This window comes from Sabethes cyaneus, chromosome 3, assembly GCF_943734655.1.
Source record: "Sabethes cyaneus chromosome 3, idSabCyanKW18_F2, whole genome shotgun sequence".
NCBI classification, from domain to species: Eukaryota; Metazoa; Arthropoda; class Insecta; order Diptera; family Culicidae; genus Sabethes; species Sabethes cyaneus.
In genome coordinates, this window is record NC_071355.1 from 93,528,986 (window position 1) to 93,549,564 (window position 20,579).

The following is a 20,579-nucleotide window of genomic DNA, read 5'->3' on the forward strand; positions in this document are numbered from 1 at the left end:
AACAGTCACAATCTCTAGCTAGCAACAGTAAACCAGTAGGGATTTATTTTTCTCGTGTGAACTGAACTTGAATGGAGGCGATGTGAAATTCGATTCATTCAATAATATTTGCCGAGATTTATTACAACGAGTAAAATTTTCAGCCTGTTTATCAGCTTCTCATACGAGACGAAGCTGCATGTGTCGCACATAACTAATCTAGTCCATTGTGAAAGTTAATTTCCTCTTATGGTATTTTATATCTATATAAACTCTTTCTTTCTTTCTTTCTCGCACTTTTTCGCAGCTGGCGAGCTGGGAAATGCAGTTCAAGATGCATTCGTCATCGCGGTTGAACAACAAGCCAGAGAAAGACTGCAGCGTCTGTCAGCGCTCAAACGGATCACTCCGGTTGACATGTCCCAGCTGTCTATAAAGGTAAGTGATAGGATGTCCATCAGTAACAGTAACATCACCGTAGATAGGAAAACAGCCCGCTTTCCGCGCGCGACGCAGCACCTATTAACGCAAATCTTGTTTCTGCTAGTCAAGGTGACAGTTATGCAAGCTTTGAAATGTGAATTTCATACTCGACATGCTGCCTCTCGCAGGGCAGTAAAAATCAACGTGAAATCATAAAAAAATGATTGTAGCCATTAGAGTTGATCTTTACTTTTATTATTTTTTTGCGCTTATAATTAAAACAGATTCACTCTAATTTTCTAAGCTGTTCCTTGTTTCATCAATTCCTCTCTCAGGTATTTTCAGTATTCCAGATGGATGAAGGAACAAGTTCGTTCGTTATATCGTTCTCTTTACTTTCTTATTACCTATCTCGGGTGTTGTTAGTGAGCCAACAATGAACATGCTCGTAACCTCTTATTATGTCTAGACAATTGAAGAACGCTGTTTATGCATATTTCAACACAAGAGTCATTCGCTACTTACAATCTAGACGTGTTGAGTAGGTGTCAGTACAAGCGCCCACCGCAAACCTAGAATAATGTCATCAGCCTATAGATCTCGCATTAGTTTTGAGACGAGTAAGAACATAACGTCTCTGCGAGGAATTGCAAAAGAAATCTTCCCTGGCTTTCAGATCAATGCTTGAAGTACCAAACCACTTTGAAACGTAGGCAAATTGATTGATTTTGGCATTCTGTACAAGGAAAAGACTGTAATTTCCTCTAAAATGCGTTCACTGTTTATAGCCCATAAAATATATTTTGAGATGGGTAGGTCGGCGATTTGCGGTCACGGTCACATTTTTTTCTTCACTTGCTGAAGATATTGGATTCGATTTATGACGGGGTCGCGCCTCCCAGGGAGCCAGACAACATACTAATATAAAGTAATGGTACCAGTTTTCGCCACCGTAATGCACAGGTGTTTTATTGTTATTTAAGTAATAATTTGCATAACATATTCATTAGTTTAAACATATGTAGTTCTGTGCTGACCAATAAAATACGACTTTTAATCGTTGATGTAAATATAACCCATATTAGCATTATTTTCAGTTGGTGTCCGCAGATTGTTCTGGTGGACGAAAACTGGATCATCCTTTACGCAGTTGATCCAGTTTTCGCTATTAGCAAATTTCAATGGACCGTTCTGAGCACATCACGGGAGCCAGAGAGGCGGTTGTTCTTCAACGGACTTCCAATTTCTTTTCACTATTCAACTGAAAGTTGATCCTGGTTTTTGGAAAAAAATAACTTTCATGAGGTTCTGCCGAGGTGCAATTCTTGCTAGTTGAAAATTATCTGGATTTTAACGAAACGGAACTGAAGAAAGTGTAGGTGAACTATTTTTGGCATGATTAAATCACTGGATAAGTCAAGATCTTCGATTCGATGAACACCTCAATAGTGCAGTTACAGATAGAGACGGAACGGAAGTTAACCAAGGAGTGCCTATGGAAGATAATAATGTCTCAGCACTTGATCTCCAAGAAGTCAAACGAGAAATTGGGATGCTGAAGACCAACAGAGCCGCTGGTAAGGACCGCCTACCGGCAGAGCTTTATAAACATGGCCGAGAAAGCTGGCAGAACAGCTCTACACTGGGTTATTTCTAAGATTTGCGAGGAGGAGAAGCTACCAAAGACATGAATGGAAAGAGTGGTTTGTTCCATCCACTGGCGTGTCCAGAGGTGGGGCACCAATTCTACAAAACATATTTAGGCTTATAAAACCTCAAATATTTAGATGCAAATGTACATGTTGCTTCTGAAAAAAAAACACACTGAACATAATATTACTGTTCCACCGGCTGTTACCGAAAGTACAGGGTTTTGTAGGGAATTAAAGGGTGTACCACATCAAATTGCACCACGGAAGAAACGCTGTAGATGTAGAAAATTACCTAATGGGTATTTTCTCTTCAAAATTTGGGTAGAAGTAGATTAGAGTGTATTTTTTACACTGCATTTTTATCGCAGTCAGTTTTTCGAAAATTGGAAAAAATGGCGTCACCAGAAAAGCAACGTCGCGAATTGATTTTACGCAAACATCTGGAAAATCTTGAACTCTCTCATCGGAAAACCGCTCGGAATCGTACAGTCAACGGTGAGCCGTGTGGTTAAACGTTGCTACGAAATTCTGAGAACACCGCCCAGCGCAATTTTGATGCTCCAGGGAAAGTAAGAAAGCTAAACCTTTCAAAGTTTGCCAAAAAATACATGATTTGGCAAGCGATCTGCTCATGTGGCAAACAGAGTGCGCCGTTCGTGACTATCGGAACTGTAAACGGGCAGATCTACGACAAGGAGTGTCTATAGAAGCGTCTGCTTCCTTTTCTGAAGCAACATGAGGGCTCTACGGTCTTCTGGCCGGATCTAGCTTCGTGCCACTATACAAAGGATATCCTGGAGTGATACGAAGCCAACGGGCCAACGTACCCAAGGACATGAACCCCCCAACGCACCGGAACTAAGGTCCATCGACTATTATGAAGCAGACACTACGAAAACATCCCAAGGAGGTCACATCTGAGGAAGACATAAGGGAGAAGTTGGTTTCTGAAGAAGAAGAAGCAGCCAGATGTTGCACAGAATCTTATGAATGAAGTATAGCGTACCGTGTGAGCATACGGTTATGGTATCGAAGTTGAATGAAATAAATATGCCAAAAGCTTACTAATAGATTATTTTTTATTGTCTGAAAGTTTGAAAAGGATCGGTGAATTAGGTAATTTTCTACAACGTTTCCGTAGTGCAATTTGATGTGGGACACCCTTACGCAAGCGGGCTTCAAGGGGCCTCGCGCAACTACCTACGTACCAAATTTTTACCTGACGCGACTGATCAGAGCTGCATTGGTTTCGTGCGCTTCACCGGGACGCTCTTGAAGCCTTTCGAAATGCGGCGACGGTTGAGACAAGGTAATGGCTCACCCTTAAAGGGGTGATTCGATAAGCGGGTATCGAAACAAGAGACAAGATTTTCACCAAAGGTAGCCAACTCCTAGGCTTTGAAGATGACTTTGTTATAATAGTCAGGAACTTTGCAACGGCGGAGGCAATTTACGCCAGCTTGAAAGCGGAGTATAGGATTGGGCTTAAAATAAATGTGTCAAAGACCAAATACATGAAAAGAAGTGGGTCAAAGGAAACAAACGCGTGCCTCAGCTTTTTACAAGTTTCATCCGAGATCCACTCGCACCGCCCGCTGCGCTCCTCGCGAGAGTTTCGTCACTGCTTGTGTTATTGCTCTTCGACGGTTCCACTAGGTCGCAACTCCGAGACTCGGGATTCTAGTTGCTCGACAAAGGCCGTTTCACTTCGGGACATCGTAACGACGCCCAACTTTCTCCTCTCGTCACTGCGACGTGCAAGCATGTCTCAGCGATAACATGGTGATGGACGAATGTAATACCGGCGCTACGCTGCAGCACTTTCGGCTGATGCAGATATGATCACTGGACACTGGACGATTGTTCTTTCGTTTATCGGTTACCAGTTCATCAGGGCCGCAGGTGATCCTGGGCTCAGTAGGAATCCAACTCCTCTTTCTCGAGTAGCACTTTCACCTCGTATGCCAGAGTACAGCATGCAAAACTTGCTCCACGTTGTGTTCGCTGAAATCCAGCCAACAATGGGTCTGCCCAGGCCCAGGCTTTAAAGTTTCAGGCGGCTAGCTTTTTGTCTTGGTGCGAGACCTTATAACCGAGGATGGGTGCTCTCCAATCATTTTTTTTAAATTCTATATTAGAGAGGTTTTCAGCCTGCGGCTGGTTCGCCTCTTTCCAATCATTTTCATTGAGCTTGAAGTAAAAGTAAATACGATATACTATTGGGAAAGTGATCTGGAGGCTATTTCGAAGGCGTGTGTAGACAATCGTTTTGATCGCAGAGCATAGGCGTTTTAACAATACTCGGCATTTCGATTATGTAATTGCTCTCGAATTCACCAATAGGATCGCAGACGGAGCAACAGATCGGCTCCTTGAGAGAAATCAATTTTCGGTCCTTCCGTTGGACATCGGTAACGATGATTCTGTCGCTAAAAAAGAGCGCGTCCCTCCGTTTTTCACCCCTATCAAGGATATCGTAAAGTTTGAGGCCAAGCTGACCCAAGCATGCCTGCGATCGCGCTTCCAGTTGTGTGTGTGTGTGTGTGTGTGTGTGTGTGTGTGTGTGTGTGTGTGTGTGTGTGTGTGTGTGTGTGTGTGTGTGTGTGTGTGTGTGTGTGTGTGTAAAAATCAATACCCGATCAATCGTCGGGCTGAAGCCAAGGACAGCTCTCGGAATCAGCTGCTATTGGTCCACTTCGTCAAGCGCACCATCACCATCGGTGCTTTACGTAATATCCGGGACTTGCTCCCAACAATCATAAATTGGGAACCCTACCGCCTGTACCATCGTCATATGACCCAGTGTGCCAAATGCCTTCGGTTTGGTCACGGTTTCAAAAATTGTAAAATGGGCCCGCGTTGCGACAAGTGTGCTGCAGTGCACTCAACAGCAGTGATCTGCGTACATCAGCAAGCATCAGCAAACAACCAGCCTATACGCAATCGTCGACCTCCGGTCATTACGAATACTGAGTATCCTGCTCTTTAGCCCCGTCGGTAGGTCCCAAACCTGCCCCCACCCTCTCTCCACGACCAACGCATCGCCGCTACGAAATCAACAGTTCATCAAACGGCCTTCAACTTTTCTACACCGCTTCTACAGCTACCCTACCGTACCCTAGTCGTATACCGGTGTAGCCTCTGGTGTCTGTCTCACGACCGAAGATTAACATAATAGCGCTCTACTATCCCAAACAAGCCAGGGCCCGGGATGAAGCGCAGGGCAATCGAAGGTTAAATCAGAATGGGATCACCTTGGTGGAAGATTTTGAGGTCGGTCACTGCGACACCTTTGCGCTGGACAGTCCGACTAGAATCTGCATCTGTATTTTGGGCATCATTATAATGAACGTGGCCATCAACGCAGTACCAGAGGTCTTCGTAGAATACGGTGGACAGTCGGTCCCAACGAAACTACCATTGTGCCAATTAGGTCGAGTTTCAACGTATTGTCGACGAAAACATCGACTCCGTACAACCTCTGCATACACCGGAGTTGACCGGCCAGGCGCTGGACTCGCTCCAGCGACCGATTGCAGTTGCCCGGGCAAGCGCGGTTCCAAGTGAACAACACCTAGTAAGCACTTTTCTTCAAATAAATTCCACCACCGAACATGTGGTGAGATTGCGCCATATATACCGGTGTACTGGTGACCGGCAGAAAAAATCTAAATCAAATCTTTCTAGGGTTACCCAGGAGCGAACTCGAGAGCTAACGAACAAGGAATTCCATCAGAATTTCCAACAAATTACACCGCATCAAGACTTTTCTGGTCCATGACTAAGGTCCCAAAAAAGAGGCCAAAGTTTATCCCTTCTCTTGTCTCATTCACTCAAAGCGAAAAAGCGGACGCGCTGGGTCAACATTTTGTAATGTCTCACAATCTAGGACAGAATATTGTCAGCCCACACGAGTACTCTGTTACAGAAGGAGTCACCGATGTTGGACGATCAGTCAGCTTGATACCTAAAGAAGAAAAAGTAACCGCTATCCAGTTGATGGGCTATGTGAAGGGATCTAAAAATATGAAGACCCCCAGATGTGATGAGCCAAGAGCATATACTTAGATTAAGGTGGAGTATACCACTGTAGATCTCAAATAATGGTCTCAGTGGATCATTCTCCTACAAAAAAAAAAAACGCCCCGCATTTGACAACACATTCAACATCGCGCTGAGCATTTGAGCTACGGCTCGGTTGCTTTAGTAGCAAAGCTGTTCAACAGGTGGAAAACTTAGCTAAAGTCATCCTAGTACTGAGACCGTGGAAAGATCCTGCTGTTTTCAAGAGCTATCGCTCCATCTGCTTGCTCTCTGCCCGCTCCAAGCTGTTTGAGAAGTCAATCCAAAGCTAGATTCTTTCGTTTGTTGATGAGAATGATGTCTTCCTAGAGGAACAGTTTGGATTCCGCAAAGGAATGTCCACAATCCATCAATTCCATCAAGTTACCAACATAATCCAGCGAAACAAGTCGGTATCCAAGATGACAGCAATTATTTTACAACCCGCATTTATGACCTTTTGAAATCCATTTCACCGCAGGTAAAAACTAAAGACCATGCATCTCCATTGCATTTTGGCAGCTTCTTTTCTTTAAAAAATTGTATCTTAAAACCAATATATATAAATGTACATTAATGTACATGTTCAAAGACTTGAGTCTTGTTTGTCGACCGCCGGTTGTAAGGTACAGGATAACAATCTACTGAATCTAGCAACAGCTCCCAGCCGAAATATAAACGAACAATGACTTGTTAGACCAGCATTGTACCTCGAGGCCATATTTCCACCATTAAACTTGTGCTTTTCTCGCCCACGTGACGAAACTGTGATGATAAAGTGATGCTTTATTTTGCAACTGGGGTAATCAACCTATTTTGGACCCCATCAGCAGCTGTACATAATTTTGACACTCAACAAAATCAAATGCGACTGTCCAAATTGTGTGATTTATTTTGTTGGGGTCCAAAATAGTTTGGTTACTCGATACAGAAACTCCGCACGAATCTATACCTTCTTTTTCTTCTTCTTTTTCTTCTTCTTCTTCTTCTTCTTCTTCTTCTTCTTCTTCTTCTTCTTCTTCTTCTTCTTCTTCTTCTTCTTCTTCTTCTTCTTCAGCAGCATAGAGCCGGGGTGGCTCGTGCTGTTTCAAGCACTCGTCTCCATTCAACTCGGTCTTGGGCCACTCGTCGCCAATTTCCTAGTCGTGTCAGAAGTCGCAAATCGCTTTCGACCTGGTCGAGTCATCATGCACGTTGGGCCCCCCCTGTTCCTGATGCCGGTGGGGTTGTTGAAGAGGACTATTTTCGTCGCACTGTCATCCGGCCTTACGACGTGTCCGGCCCACCGTAGCCTGCTAAATTTCGCTAGATGTACGATGGGAGTCTCCCCAAGCAGTGCCTGTAGCTCGTGATTCATACGCCTCCGCCACTCTCCGCTTTCAGTTTGTACTCCGCCAAATATCGTCCGCAGCACTTTCCGCTCAAACAAGGGCGCGTATGTCCTCCGTAAGCAGCGTCACTGCTTCAAGTCCATAAAGAACTACCGGTCTAATAATGGGTTTGTACATTGTTAGCTTCATGCGGCGGCGTATGCTTCCTGATCGTAGCGTTTTACGAAGGGCAAAGTAGGCCCGATTTCCCGCTTGGATGCGCCGCTGGATCTCCTTACTAGTGTTGTTGTCCGCGGTCATCAGCGATCCACAATACACGAACTCCTCTACCACTTCTAGTTCGTCGCCGTCAACAGTTACCGTCCATGGGAGGCGCGCGTTTGTTTCCTTTGAGCCTCTTGCTTTCATGTATTTGATCTTCGACGCATTTATTTTTAGCCCAATTCTCCTAGACTCCGCTTTCAGTCTGGCATAGATTGCCTCCGCCGTCGCAATATTCCTGGCAATGATATCGAAGTCATCTGCAAAGCCTAGAAGTTGGCTACTCTTGGTAAAAATCGTGCCTCTCGTTTCGATGCCCGCTCGTGGGATCACCCCCTCAAGAGCGATGTTGAACAGCATGCAGGATAAACCGTCGCCTTGTCTCAACCCTCGCCGCGTCTCGAAGGGACTCGAGAGTGTCCCACAGATGCGTACGAAACACATCACTCGATCCAAAACCGTTTTCGTGCATTATCTGCCATAGCTTGTCTCGATCGACTGTATCGTATGCTGCTTTGAAATCAATAAAGATGTGATGCGTGGGCACGTTGTACTCCCAACATTTCTGCAAGATCTGTCAGACAGTAAAAATTTGGTCCGTAGTTGCGCGAGCTCCCATGAAACCCGCCTGATAATTCCCCACGAAACCTTGTGCTATCGGTGACAGCCGGCGTTACAGGATCTGGTAGAGTACCTTGTAGGCGGCGTTTACCAGCTTAATATCACGATAATTGCAGCAGTCTAGCCGATCACACTTTTTGTAGATGGGACAAACCACTCCTTCCATTCCTCCGGTAGTTTTTCCTCCTCCCAAATCCTCGAAATAACCCAGTGTAGAGCCTTTGATAGCGTTTCTCCACCATGTTTATAAAGCTCTGCCGGTAGGTGGTCCTTCCCAGCGGCTTTATTGGTCTTCAGCAGTCCGATTTCTCGTTTGACTTCTTGGAGATCAGGTGCTAGGACATTACCATCTTCCATGGGCGCTCCTAGGTTAATTTCCGTTCCGCCTCCTTCTGCGACTTCGCCATTGAAGAACTGCTTCCACCTGTCGACTACCTCGCGCTCGTTTGTAATTAGATTCCCTCCCTCGTCCCTACACATGTCAGGTTTCGGTGTGTAGCCCTTCCGAGTTTGGTTCACCTTCTCATAAAACTTGCGCATGTCATTAGCTCGGAATAGTTGCTCTAATTCTTCACGATCTCTGTCCTCCTTTTGGCGCTTTTTTCTCCTCAGGATCGTGGTCAACTGCTTCCTAGCTCGTCGCTATTTGGCCAGGTTCTATCTAGTGGCAATACTTAGATAATTTTTCCAAGCATTTTTTTTCTCCTCTCCTCCGCTTGTTGGCATTCCCCATCAAACCAATCATTTTGTGTACTCCGAGGCTCAATACCTAGTGCCTCTCCGACGGCCGAGCGTATTCTGCCCCAACCGTCTTCGAGGTTTGAAGCACCTGACTCCTCGGAAGAAGGCAGTGCCTCATTCAGTACTCGCGCGTAGTTTTCGGCAGCTTGTGGGTTATCTAGCTGCCTGATGTTCAGACGAGGAGGGCGGCTTTGACGTGTCCGGTATACGGACAGCTTTGAGCGCACATGTACTGCTACTAGGTAATGGTCAGAATCAATATACGCACCCCGACGGGAGCGTACGTTCGTGATGTTAGAGAAAAGCCGGCCCTCTATGAGAACGTGGTCAATTTGGTTCATTGTACGTTGGTCAGGTGATCTCAAGGTGGCTTTGTGGATATCCTTGCGCCGGAAAAAGGTGCTTCGGATCACCAGGTCTCGGGAAGCTGCGAAGTTTATACATCGTTGGCCGTTATCGTTTGTGTCGGTGTGCAGGCTATGGAGTCCTACCACCGGTCTATACATTTCTTCGATACCGACCTGGGCGTTCATATCCCCGATTACGATCTTGATGTCCCGTGACGAGCAGCTGTCGTACGTTGCCTCCAGCCTCGCGTAGAACGCTTCTTTCTCATCGTCGGGCCTACATTCGTGCGGGCAGTGCACGTTAATGATGCTATAATTGAAGAAACGGCCCTGTATCCTCAATACACACATTCTCTCGTTGATCGCCTTCCAATCTATCACGCGGTCCTGCATTCTGCCCAGCACTACAAAGCCCGTTCCCAGTTCGTTGGTAGTGCCACCGCTCTGGTAAAACTGGGCCTTTCCGCCACGGATCTTCCATACCTTGTCTCCTTTACGACAGATTTCCTGCAGAGCTACGATGCCGAGTTTGCGGGGTTCCAGCTGTTCAATCAGCACCCGCTCGCAACCTGCGAAATTTAGCGATCTGCAGTTCCAAGTCCCGAGTCTTCATTCGTCGTCCTTGTTCCGTCGCGTAGGTCGATGCCGAATATTCCGCTCCGAATATGCTCGAATGTTGTTAGTTTTTGAATTTAGGTGTGTAACCGGGATGGGGCTGCCATCTTATAGTGCCGAGACTCACTATACCTCCTTCCCGGTTGGTATACGACTTTAGTTTCCACCGGGGTTGGTTACCCGATCTATACGAATCTATACCTATAAAAATGGATTTCAGTCTGTCTGTCTGTTTGTCCGTATGTTCCTTATAGAATTGAAAACTACTGAACCAATCGGCGAGAAAATTTGCATGCAGGGGTTTTTGGGGCCAGGGAAGGTTCTTATGTTTTTATGATATAGTAAGAGATCCCTCCCCCTTCTAAAAAGGGGGCCTCCCATACAAGAGAAATACAAATTTCCTCATTACTTGAGAACTAATCAAGCACATGGAACCAAATTTGGCATGTGGGAGTTTTAGGAGGCAGAATTTTTTTCTTTGATGAATTATGACCCCTCTCCCTTTTAAGAGCGTGGGGGGGGGCTCCTATATGAATGAAATACAAATTTCTTCATACCTTGAGAACTAATCAAGCAAAATTTGGCATGTGGGAGTTTTAGAAGGCAGAAATCTTTTCTTCAACGATTTTCTGTCAGATTTCTGTCACAATTTTAGTTTAAATATAGTTATCATAGTTCAAATCAATAAAAATTTAAAACGATCTCTATATAATTTGCGTTTTTAGTTCTCCTGTATGGTTTGTTGTCACACTTTCGTTAATGGAAGGATTGTTCTGTTGGGGCATGCTTTAGTATTTTGCACCAGATAATCTTCTTCCATTTCTACAAGAATTTCATCAAATTGTGATTTGAGTTTTCAATTCGGTACGACGCTTTGTTTGTCTACGTATTCTTTTGATGGAATAGCAGCAAAAAAACCTCTTATAACCCAATCACGATCATTAGCAGCAACTGTTAATCCATTTCTCGCTTCAATTCTGTCCACGTCAACTCATCATCGTGTTAATTAGTCTCTTTCGAACTCTTCCAAACCACACCGCTGCGGTACATCTCAGAAACCCCTTCCTCACTGCAGCCGTCATTGAAATGCATCTAATTTCAATTTTTTTTTTCAACGTGCACTCAGCACAAAATTATAACTCTTTCCAGATACCTATTATGTAGATCCTTAAAGATTCAAAATATTCTTTCCGAGAAAAATAAAAAAAAATCTGGATCCATTCGCATCTGAGAGTTGCTCGTTTTTCTGCATATCCATCCATATTTGTAAAAAACAATCAAAACATTTAATTCAAAGTGATTAGAAAAAGTTTTAGAATTTATATAAGACAATAAAAATATCATTTTAAATTACCCATTTCTTTTGTATTTGCAGCTAAACCAACAAAGCCAAGCGAAAGGAGGCACCACACAGGATCTTAGCTTTCTCAAGGAAGCATCGCCGATATACGTAACCTCGTTATCGAACAACACCGTCTCCGTAACCAACACCAGCACCACGGTGACGGCAGGAACAAAAACCAACTACTCAGCTGGGTCCAATTTACAACAAGCAGCAACCAATAACAATAACACGGCTAAACAGATAGGTAACGTAACGTCGGCAGCCAGTTCGGCTGTAATTACTGGTACTAACTCGGTGGCTGGGTCCGCAGCAGCAAAAAGTGCTACTCAAAATGTGATCAACTCCTCGGTCGGCTCGAAGCCAGCGTCTAATCAAATTCAGTCCACTACGTCTCAGTCCTCTAACATCAGCACAACTGTCCCACCGTCGACATCACGCCAGCAGAACGTATCCACTATATCTAACATTGTGACATCAAACGTCGCAGCGTCGTCTGCCCTGCGGGGCACTCCGTCTACCGCTGCGGGGTCAACGTACTCGACAGCCAACACTAAACCTAGCGAACAGCAACAGTTTAATCTTAACAATAACAACTATTATCCCATCAACAGCAGTAACATTGTGAATGTGAATCATAGTCTTATCAATAACAACATCAATAGCAATATTAGTAAAACTGGTGCTGGTAATAGTTCTTGTGGTAGTTATTACAGTAATCTAACCAATCCGATTATCGCAAACGGTCATGGTCCCAAGCGAGAGGTAAAACAATTGTTTTGTTTTCCATGCTTCTAATCGTCTGGCGCCACCCTGTAAATAGATCCATTAAATGGATACTTTTCCGATTTTCTACTTACAGCTGGCCACACTATCCGAAGGTGAACTCGAGCTGCAAGACGAACCATATGAGACGAACAGCAACATATCAAGGGGTGGCACAGAAGTACTGCTAGGTGATCAGAGTTTGCGACAGGAAACCCGGTAAGTCATTGGGACTCATTTCCAGTTTCCCCGATACGAGCTCCAGTAGCATAAACTAGGTCACCACCGTTCTTCATCACATAAATGTCCTGAAATATGCTACGTACCTGTCACTATGATGTTTTCAATTGCCTAACTATGATTGAGAAGCCATGCCGGAGTAAAATCTATAAGCTGTCGGTGGTTGTACAACTTTCTCCGATCGGTTCACCGCCAAAACGAGAAGCAGATTAGTGAAGCATGCAACGAATGCATAATGTGTACGGTGTAGTCACTGCAAGTGCACACCAGATATATACAGTTTCCGGCTCGGTGATGTCCATTTCCTGTCTCTCGTTGATGGCATTCTGAATCTTTTATTCGTTCATGCTGCTTAGAATGCCATTGAATGCCTTCTCGGACGGTGTGCCGTATGTGTGGGGAGGGGGGGGGGATCTGTCATGTTGACGGTTGAAAGAGTGCTATTTTTATACCACTCTGTGGGTCAGCAGCAGCTGGCAAGTATGTACTATGGGTACCTATACCATCGCACATAGTAGATGAAATTTGCTATTACCAAAGTGGTCCACTCAGGGTAGTGCGGCATATTTGGGTGACCAGTCCGTTGCGTAGTAACTGTAGATAGCTAATATGATTTATCGTCAACTAAAAGCTTTATGACAAATTTATGCGCTCGAATGACCCTAGGCTCCTGGCGGCATACCGAGCGTGCTGCAATAAAATGGAAGCCAAATGTAACGTAAACCAAATTATTTCCCGTAAGTGAGGATATGAAACAGCGAACTAAACCTAACGTGAGCAACAAAAGCTAAACCATTGTTACTCTATAGTTTTCTTTACATGTTGCACTATCTACCAGTAATTTTATTGCCCTGCAATACGAAAAGCTCAATTCAATTATGTTGCCGTTGTTTTATTCTCTTTACAATAGTTTTGCATTTTGTGTTGTGATTTCGTAACGCAGCGTATATCTTTGAAACATAAATAATCAACTGGCTAATTATGTGTTGCCCTCGGGACCAACTTTATGAAAACATTAATACATAATAAAAGATTATGAATTTAGTCTAAAGTTAGAAGTGCTCTCTTTTTTAAATGCTAAATCGCCAATTTAAAAAAATATTAGCTCTATAACCCGTAATAAAGTAAATAACAGGCTAAAAGTCACAAAATAATAATTATTTTTATAGTTAAATTCACTGTTAGTAATCAGCTACTTGAGCTTAAAATGCTAACAATAAGCATTATTTTGCGAACTCTTACAATCGCTTACCATAATGCAATAAAAATAAGATGCCTGATATATATGTTTTATTACGAAAAACCAAAGTTTCAATGTATTTTCTTATAATAACTGTCATAAAAAAAACTCCTAATTAACGGTAAAATTGTTGACCAATATATGTTTTCACTTTTCACTATAGATTATATAGTTTGGCCGTTACCGTACTCCAGTTAGATATCGTCTCAAACATTGTTTTTAATTTAAGCATAGTTTGTGCAGAGTTTCTAATTTTTTGAAAGCGCTTTTTAATAACGGGTGACAACTAAAATTTTGGAACTTTTTTGAGGCCCCTATACTCAACAACAAACGAGCTCAGAGAGAAATGGGAGTATGTATGTGTTAACTCTCTCTCTCTATTTCCTCTTTTTGTCATTATTTTTTTTGTTTTGTTTATGTTTGTCTTGTTTTGCTTAAAATGACGTCGAAACAAGAATCATTTCGGGAGCGCGTTGTACACTTCTACGAACTGCAACAGAAATCTTGACAAAAAGTATACGGTACAACATTTAAAAAGCGAATATGTTGCGACTTCGACTGTTTACCTTATCCTAAGATGTCCAACAACTATTCGCAAGCAAGGTAGTGAAAGACCAACTAAAATTATGGACGCAGGAGGACGTCATTCTCTTTCTCGTTTCTTCAACAACAAGCCCTCTGTGGTTTGGCTATCAATAATGATGCACCAGGCGAATGTTTGAAGAAAAGTTTGATCCCGTTTCTAGAAAAATATCATGCAGATGGGCAATACGTGGTTTGGTCGGATAGAGCATCATCGCATTACGCCAAAAAAACACAATCGTTCCTGAATACCCATTCGATCCCATTTGTACCCAAAACCCACGACTCGACAAATCTGTCTCAGTGCGCCCAATCGAAGCCACTCGGGATTTTAAGTTCCTTGGTGTACAAAAATGACTGGAGAGCTACGAATTGCAAACAGTTGATTGGTAGAATCAAGAGATGCATTCGCAAAGTCGGCATGACGGCCGTACAACGCTTCTGTTTGGACACCAAACGGAAGCTTCGCCGAATAGCCGATTACGGACCGTTTTCAAATGTACACTAATTTTTTTTCAACAATAGATTATGTATCTTTAATTTCGGTAAATCAGAACTTCTTCATGTATCTTTGTCTTTTTTTGACAGCTTGAAAAAAAAATCCAAAATTTTAGTTGTCACCCGTTACTATTTTAAAGGGAAATAAAAAGTTAGTCAAATCTTAACTTATAGAAATAACTATATGAATTAATCGTTTAAAATTCTCTTCCTAAACGAGAGATCAATTACTCACCCCAGTCGCTTCTCAATTGGTCTATGGTTTCAAGTGTTGTGTGGCAACTGGCAAGTAACGCCGTCTTGTTGGAAGTACCAGCCAGCGTAAGTAGTAACATCAGTTTTTTGATAATCTTTATAGTGTTGCTGCAGGAAATTGCATCGTAAAGGAGAGCAGGCTTGAACGATCTGTAGCGGAAGGGCTCAGTTTTACCAGAGCGGTGACACTACCAACGAACTAAGAACGGTCTTTGTAGTGTTGAGCAGAACCCAGAATCGCGTGATATTTGGATTGGAAAGCGATCAACGAGAGAATGTGCCTTTCTTCAATTCCAGCATAAACAATGTGCAAGGGAAGTAGGGTAGGTAAGAACGGTAAGAACCGTAGGAAAGAAATGTACAGACCGGTGATAGGACCTAATAGCCTGCACACCAACACGAACGACAACGGCCAAAGATGTATACACTTCGCAGTTTCCCAAGGCCTGGTGATCCGAAGCACCTTTTTCCAACGCAAAGGTATTCAAATAGCCACCTGGAGATCACCTGCCCAATGTACAATGAACCAGATTGACCACGTTCTCACAGATGGCCGATCCTTCTCTAACATCGTGACCATACGTTCCGTATGTGGTCTTCCTAGGCTGAACATCACGCAGCTAGATAACCCGCAGCCTACTGAGAACAACGCGCGAATACTCAATGAGGCACTGTCTTTTTTCAAGAAGCTAGGTGCTTCAAACCTCGAAGACGATTGGGACTGAATTCGCTCGGCTAACGGAGCGACCGCTATCGCGGCCCGGAGTATACTAAATGACTGGTTTGATGGCAAATGCTGACAAGCGGTGGAGAGCAAAAAAAAATTACTTGGAAAAATTATCTGAGCATTGCCACTAGGGAGAACTTGGTCAAATACCGACAAGCAAGGAGCCAATCAAGTTTTACGAGAAGGTGAATCAAACCCATAAGGGCTGTACTTCGAAACCGGACATAGGAATGAGGGAAGGTATTTAACAACAAACGAGCGCGAGGTAGCTGACGAGAGAAAGTAGTTCTTCAATGAGCACCTCAATGGCGAAGTTGCAGAAGGAGGCCGAGCGGAAGTTAATCTAGGAGCGCCCGTGGAAGATAGTAATGTCCCAGCACCTGATCTCCAAGAAGCGATAAATCCGGTTGCTGAAAACCAACAAAGGCGCTGGTAAGGACTACCGTCAAAGCTGACAAAACATGGCTATCAACGGCTCTACACTGTGTTATTTCCAAGATTTGGGAGGTGGAGAAGTAGCTCCGAAGGAATGAATGGAAGCAGTGGTTTGTCGCATCTACGGAAAAGGTGAAGGAGTTTATCGAACTCTAAGGCTGTGTAGACTTTGATATCATAACCAGGAACTTGGCAAAGGCGGAGTCAATCTACGCAGACCGAAAGCGGAGTCTAGGAGGATAGGGCAAAAAATAAATGCGTCAAAGACCAAATACGTGAAAGGAAGAGGTTCAAGGGAAACAAACTTGTGCCTCCCACGGACGGTAACCGCTGACGGCGACGAACTAGAAGTGGTAGATAAGTTTTTGCATTCGGGATAGCTGATGACCGCGGGCAACAACACGAGTAAGGAGATCCTGTGGCGCATTCAAGCGGGAAATCCGGCCTGTTAATCTAAAACTTTTGAAACCCTTTTGAAGTGTGAGCACTACCCAGTTAGCATTTTCATATGTATAAAAAGGTAAAAATCAGCATTACGTACAGATATACATGCTAAATAAATCGTATTTCATGCGCAAAATTGGCATATCCGTACTATTTTGTAGTGATTACGAATAATTTTGTACGTTACGACTATATAAGTATTTATATACGATAATATCCGATTAAGCGCGAGTCGCTCCGTACTACTCTACGATTTTGTGCTGAAAATCGTATGTATGTCAGTCATCATTATATACGACAGAAAATCAACTTGATCCCACTTTATCCAGTTTTAGTTACGATTTCGAGTTTGTTAGGAGATATTTACGATAGTTTTCATACATTGATATACGAGTTGGTGCTAGCTGAGCAGGCGCTAAAATGGATTTATAACTGTTATTAGGCGGAGGATTTTGTCAGTTCTATAAATGTTGTCAAGAAAATCGCCAACAGAGTACAATAAAATTCATGTTTTTACTTTGGACTATTCCTAACAGCTCTTATTCAAGTTACTGCTTTAAACGATACGATATTATGTCATAAACTTAGATGCATATCCTGCCGCTGCTCGCATAACAGTCCCATTTGCTATGAGTTTCCTATATAAATAAGACTGTTGTGAGAGTCACAGCAGTATAGATGAGGTTAAAATTTAGTTCTAACTCTCTTCTGTAGTGTGATCTTTTTTGGTTCTAAGTGAGACCTTTCATTGCCATTGATTTGTTTGTTTGTTCACGTGACTTAAAAGAAAATTCTAGGGTATACGGTCATAGCAACATCATAGAGTTTATCAAAAAACTAATACTGTTCCTATATATAATGATATGCAAAAGCCGAAGAGTCTTGCGATATTTATTTAGTGTATAGTTAAATCCTTTGTTGATGGTTTTTATTTGATGTTAAAGAATGAGTTTTTTATGCCTTTTTATGTTCATAATAAACAACAAAGCATTTTAGATGTCATCATAACCTGTTGAAAGAGTCTAAAATGGTCATATAAAGCCTTTTCAGGGTTTCTTGATGATAAATTTATTCATTGCGATATGTTGTTGTCCAAAAACAAATAAGCTTCAGTACTATCACATTAAAACTCTCATAAAATTACCTCAGCCATCAACATCGTAGCATAGAAATTGTTACTTCGGAGATCCAATTCCTACATTTGTAGCAAAACAGTCCATAATCATCGATCAATAATGGCGAGTTTCATTGGTGATTACATCGCTGATGTTAATACTGAAAAATACTGATCAATGATTCCGCCGGTCAATAAACGGCACCAAACAGTGCATATCTCTGGATGCATTGGCAATTTTAGTATTGCCTTTGGTTGCTCTTCGCTTCAAATGTGATAATTTTATTTATTGATTTGACAATCAATTCAGCCAGAAATGAGCTTCGTCGCTGAGCATAATTTTTCGATGAAAAGAAAACCGTATTTTACACAGTTGTAGACCAAGATTTTTGCGTAAAAACTTCCATGTGATCGAATGACATAATTGCAATTGTTGAGAACAGTCACAGATTGACAATTTACGGTCCTCATCGACACTGGCGGCTACACTTTCACAGAGCACGAATGTTGACAATAAAATTTAAATTTAAAGCTCATGCCTAATGTTCAATGCAATTGAGCATTTTAATACTTTGACACTTATTTCGAATGAGCTGATGAGCTGTCAGGAAGTTATGAAAATGAACCCCCAAAAAATCATGCTTTACTTCCTGAATGTTTTTGATTCTTTGAAGTGGAGACGATCAAGTTGACATATTATGCCAGCAAGAAAATAACATACAAATTAAGAGTTATAAACAGTGGGGGTCAGTCCCGGCGTAGTGGTTAGCATTCACGCCTCTCACGCCGAGGACCCGGGTTCAAATCCCAGCCCCGCAAAAGTCACGAATGACCCAAAACTGGTTAAAGAGACTATAATCTAAAAAACAAAAAAAAAAAACAGTTATAAACAGTGATACATAAAATAACCTCCATGTTTGATGACGAAATTTATAGATTAGCATTCTTCTAAAATTATAGAATAATCCGACAAACATACAAAATTCATTGAAGAAAATCCTACAATCGTTTTGCGTGCACACTAGCACCATCTATGATCGACATTCCCGAATATTAACTAACAATAGGAGTATCCCTCCGGTAAGCAAGTATTTTACAGCAAGTGGCCTGCCCTTCTTTTCCACGAATACGATGGCATTCCCAACCAAAACTAAATTTAAAATGACTGTTGCAGACTGCATTGAACTTACAGTGTCGAAGAATGGGACTGTGAGAGTTATATCTGTTTGTCAGTGGTACGAAAACGGCAAAATAAAATAAAATAAAATAAAATAAATACTTTACAGTAGCACTCATTTTGATTTTATTTCCACAGACTTCAATGAAAGTACCAACTTGAAGCTTTGCTTTAGTTCTGATTTAAATGAGCCGAACCGAAGATGAGACCTCCGCCGCCCGGTACGTGACATAACAATCTCCCACACCCACCCACCACAAGTCAATGACATCGCATGACACGAAAGCCATCTGAGCATTGACAAGGTGAAAGATTGACGCCAAGTATGATCGCCTACAACAGTTTGTCTCAAAGCCACGTAACGTGTAGGTACCACGTTGCTCAAATATCATGCATTTAACATTTTTGCATGCCCTCGATCCGCTTTGAAAACGAATAGCAAATATTTTGCAGCAATTTAACCTTACAAAGCCAGTCCGCCAATGGCAGAGAGGGAACAGCAGAGAAACATAGCACAGCACACGAGCACCAGCAATGAGTGGGAGCATGTCAATCCGTTCAATAGCCGACTTGATGTTGTGGTAATTTGAGTTTAAAAAAGCTCTGGGAAGATGGAGTGAAAAGAGAATTTCCTTTTTTCAACCGTTTTGTTAGAACCCCACAGTGAGGGTTTGCATTCGGAACCCCATTCAATGGTGACCAAGATTGTCTGGGAGACTGTGCCAATGAACTCATGTTTGGTTTTCTATCGGATGACACAAATTGCTGGAGAATTCAGTCACTTGTTGGGCTATGCTCAATAGCGTCACTGGCTGTGACTGAGAACAAGTTTAGTAATCAGAGCAAATTTAAAAGAAAGTCTCCGCGCATGCTGAATAATTGTATCATTTTATTTGGTCGAGCAAAATAAATCGAATTGTCAGTAACATTTTGTTAGGATGGAATTGGTTCTACAGGGTTGGTCATTATCTCTATAGGTATAAGATTTTCTTTCGAATTTTATACTTCTTTATCAATGTTACAGTTCGACAGCCCCAAACACAATGCATACAGATTTTACTACGTTGCGGCAATTTGACAGTTTTTACGGGTTTTCTGTCAAATTTCCGCAACGTTGTAAAATCTGTATGCATTGTGTCTGGGCCTTTAAGACACTTCCCTAATACGTTTGTCAAGAATACTAAACTTGAAAGGATTTTCGTGTCAATATAATCGCAGCACTAACCTAGCAACGAATTTTGTAGCTTTAAATCAAAATTAATGTTCCGATTCATTTGTAATTTATGCGACAAAACTAAGCAATGGTCGAATAATTGAAAAGAATCGATAATTTCAGTGCTTGCGCTGAACAATTCAATTCAGGCTTAGGGTTTGAATCACCTGACAGTGCAAATCAAGCTTCAATTGGATAATTAGACCGACGGAAGAAGAATCGATTGACGTCCATTTTCATGCCCATCACGGTCTTAGATAGAGGTTTCGCAAATTGCAGCGTGTTAAACTGTATTTACCCAAGCAAAAGTGCTAATTGAGTAACACATGATTTCCGGCTCAGCAAGGAATTCTCATGATTGTTATCCGGCCATGTTGGTACTCTTTTATACTAAGTGATGCGAACGAGATGTTTATTTTAGAAGTTATCGCTTCAAGTTGACCGCAATTTTTTATCCAATTAAGATAGCACATTTTCGATTGCTTATAAATAAACTCGTGGTAAACTAAAATATG

The 20,579-nt window shown here is 42.4% G+C and overlaps 2 protein-coding genes across 3 annotated transcripts in view; both read left to right on the forward strand.

Moving 5' to 3' along the window:
* The first annotated feature begins 396 nt into the window (after positions 1-396).
* On the forward strand, positions 397-12,362 carry LOC128739882 (myosin-G heavy chain-like). The gene is made up of 3 exons (XM_053835384.1): positions 397-417; positions 11,408-12,139; positions 12,237-12,362. Exons 1-3 carry the CDS (start codon positions 397-399, stop codon positions 12,360-12,362), a joined length of 879 nt encoding a protein of 292 aa, XP_053691359.1.
* LOC128743752 (protein PALS1) overlaps positions 12,241-20,579 on the forward strand; it is a 92,918-nt gene continuing 84,579 nt past the window's right edge. Inside the window, exon 1 of one of the 2 annotated variants that reach the window (XM_053840413.1) lies at positions 12,241-12,358. The gene's annotated coding sequence lies outside the window, so the exon portion shown is untranslated. The remainder of the gene's footprint in view (positions 12,359-20,579) is intronic. The other variant, XM_053840406.1, reaches the window with a different exon arrangement.

Coding starts and splice junctions, on each gene's coding strand:
- LOC128739882 (XM_053835384.1), top strand. CDS start 397: ATGTCCCAGCTGTCTATAAAG. Junction 418..11,407: donor TGTCCCAGCTGTCTATAAAG/GTAAGTGATAGG, acceptor TTGTATTTGCAG/CTAAACCAACAAAGCCAAGC. Junction 12,140..12,236: donor GTCATGGTCCCAAGCGAGAG/GTAAAACAATTG, acceptor TTCTACTTACAG/CTGGCCACACTATCCGAAGG.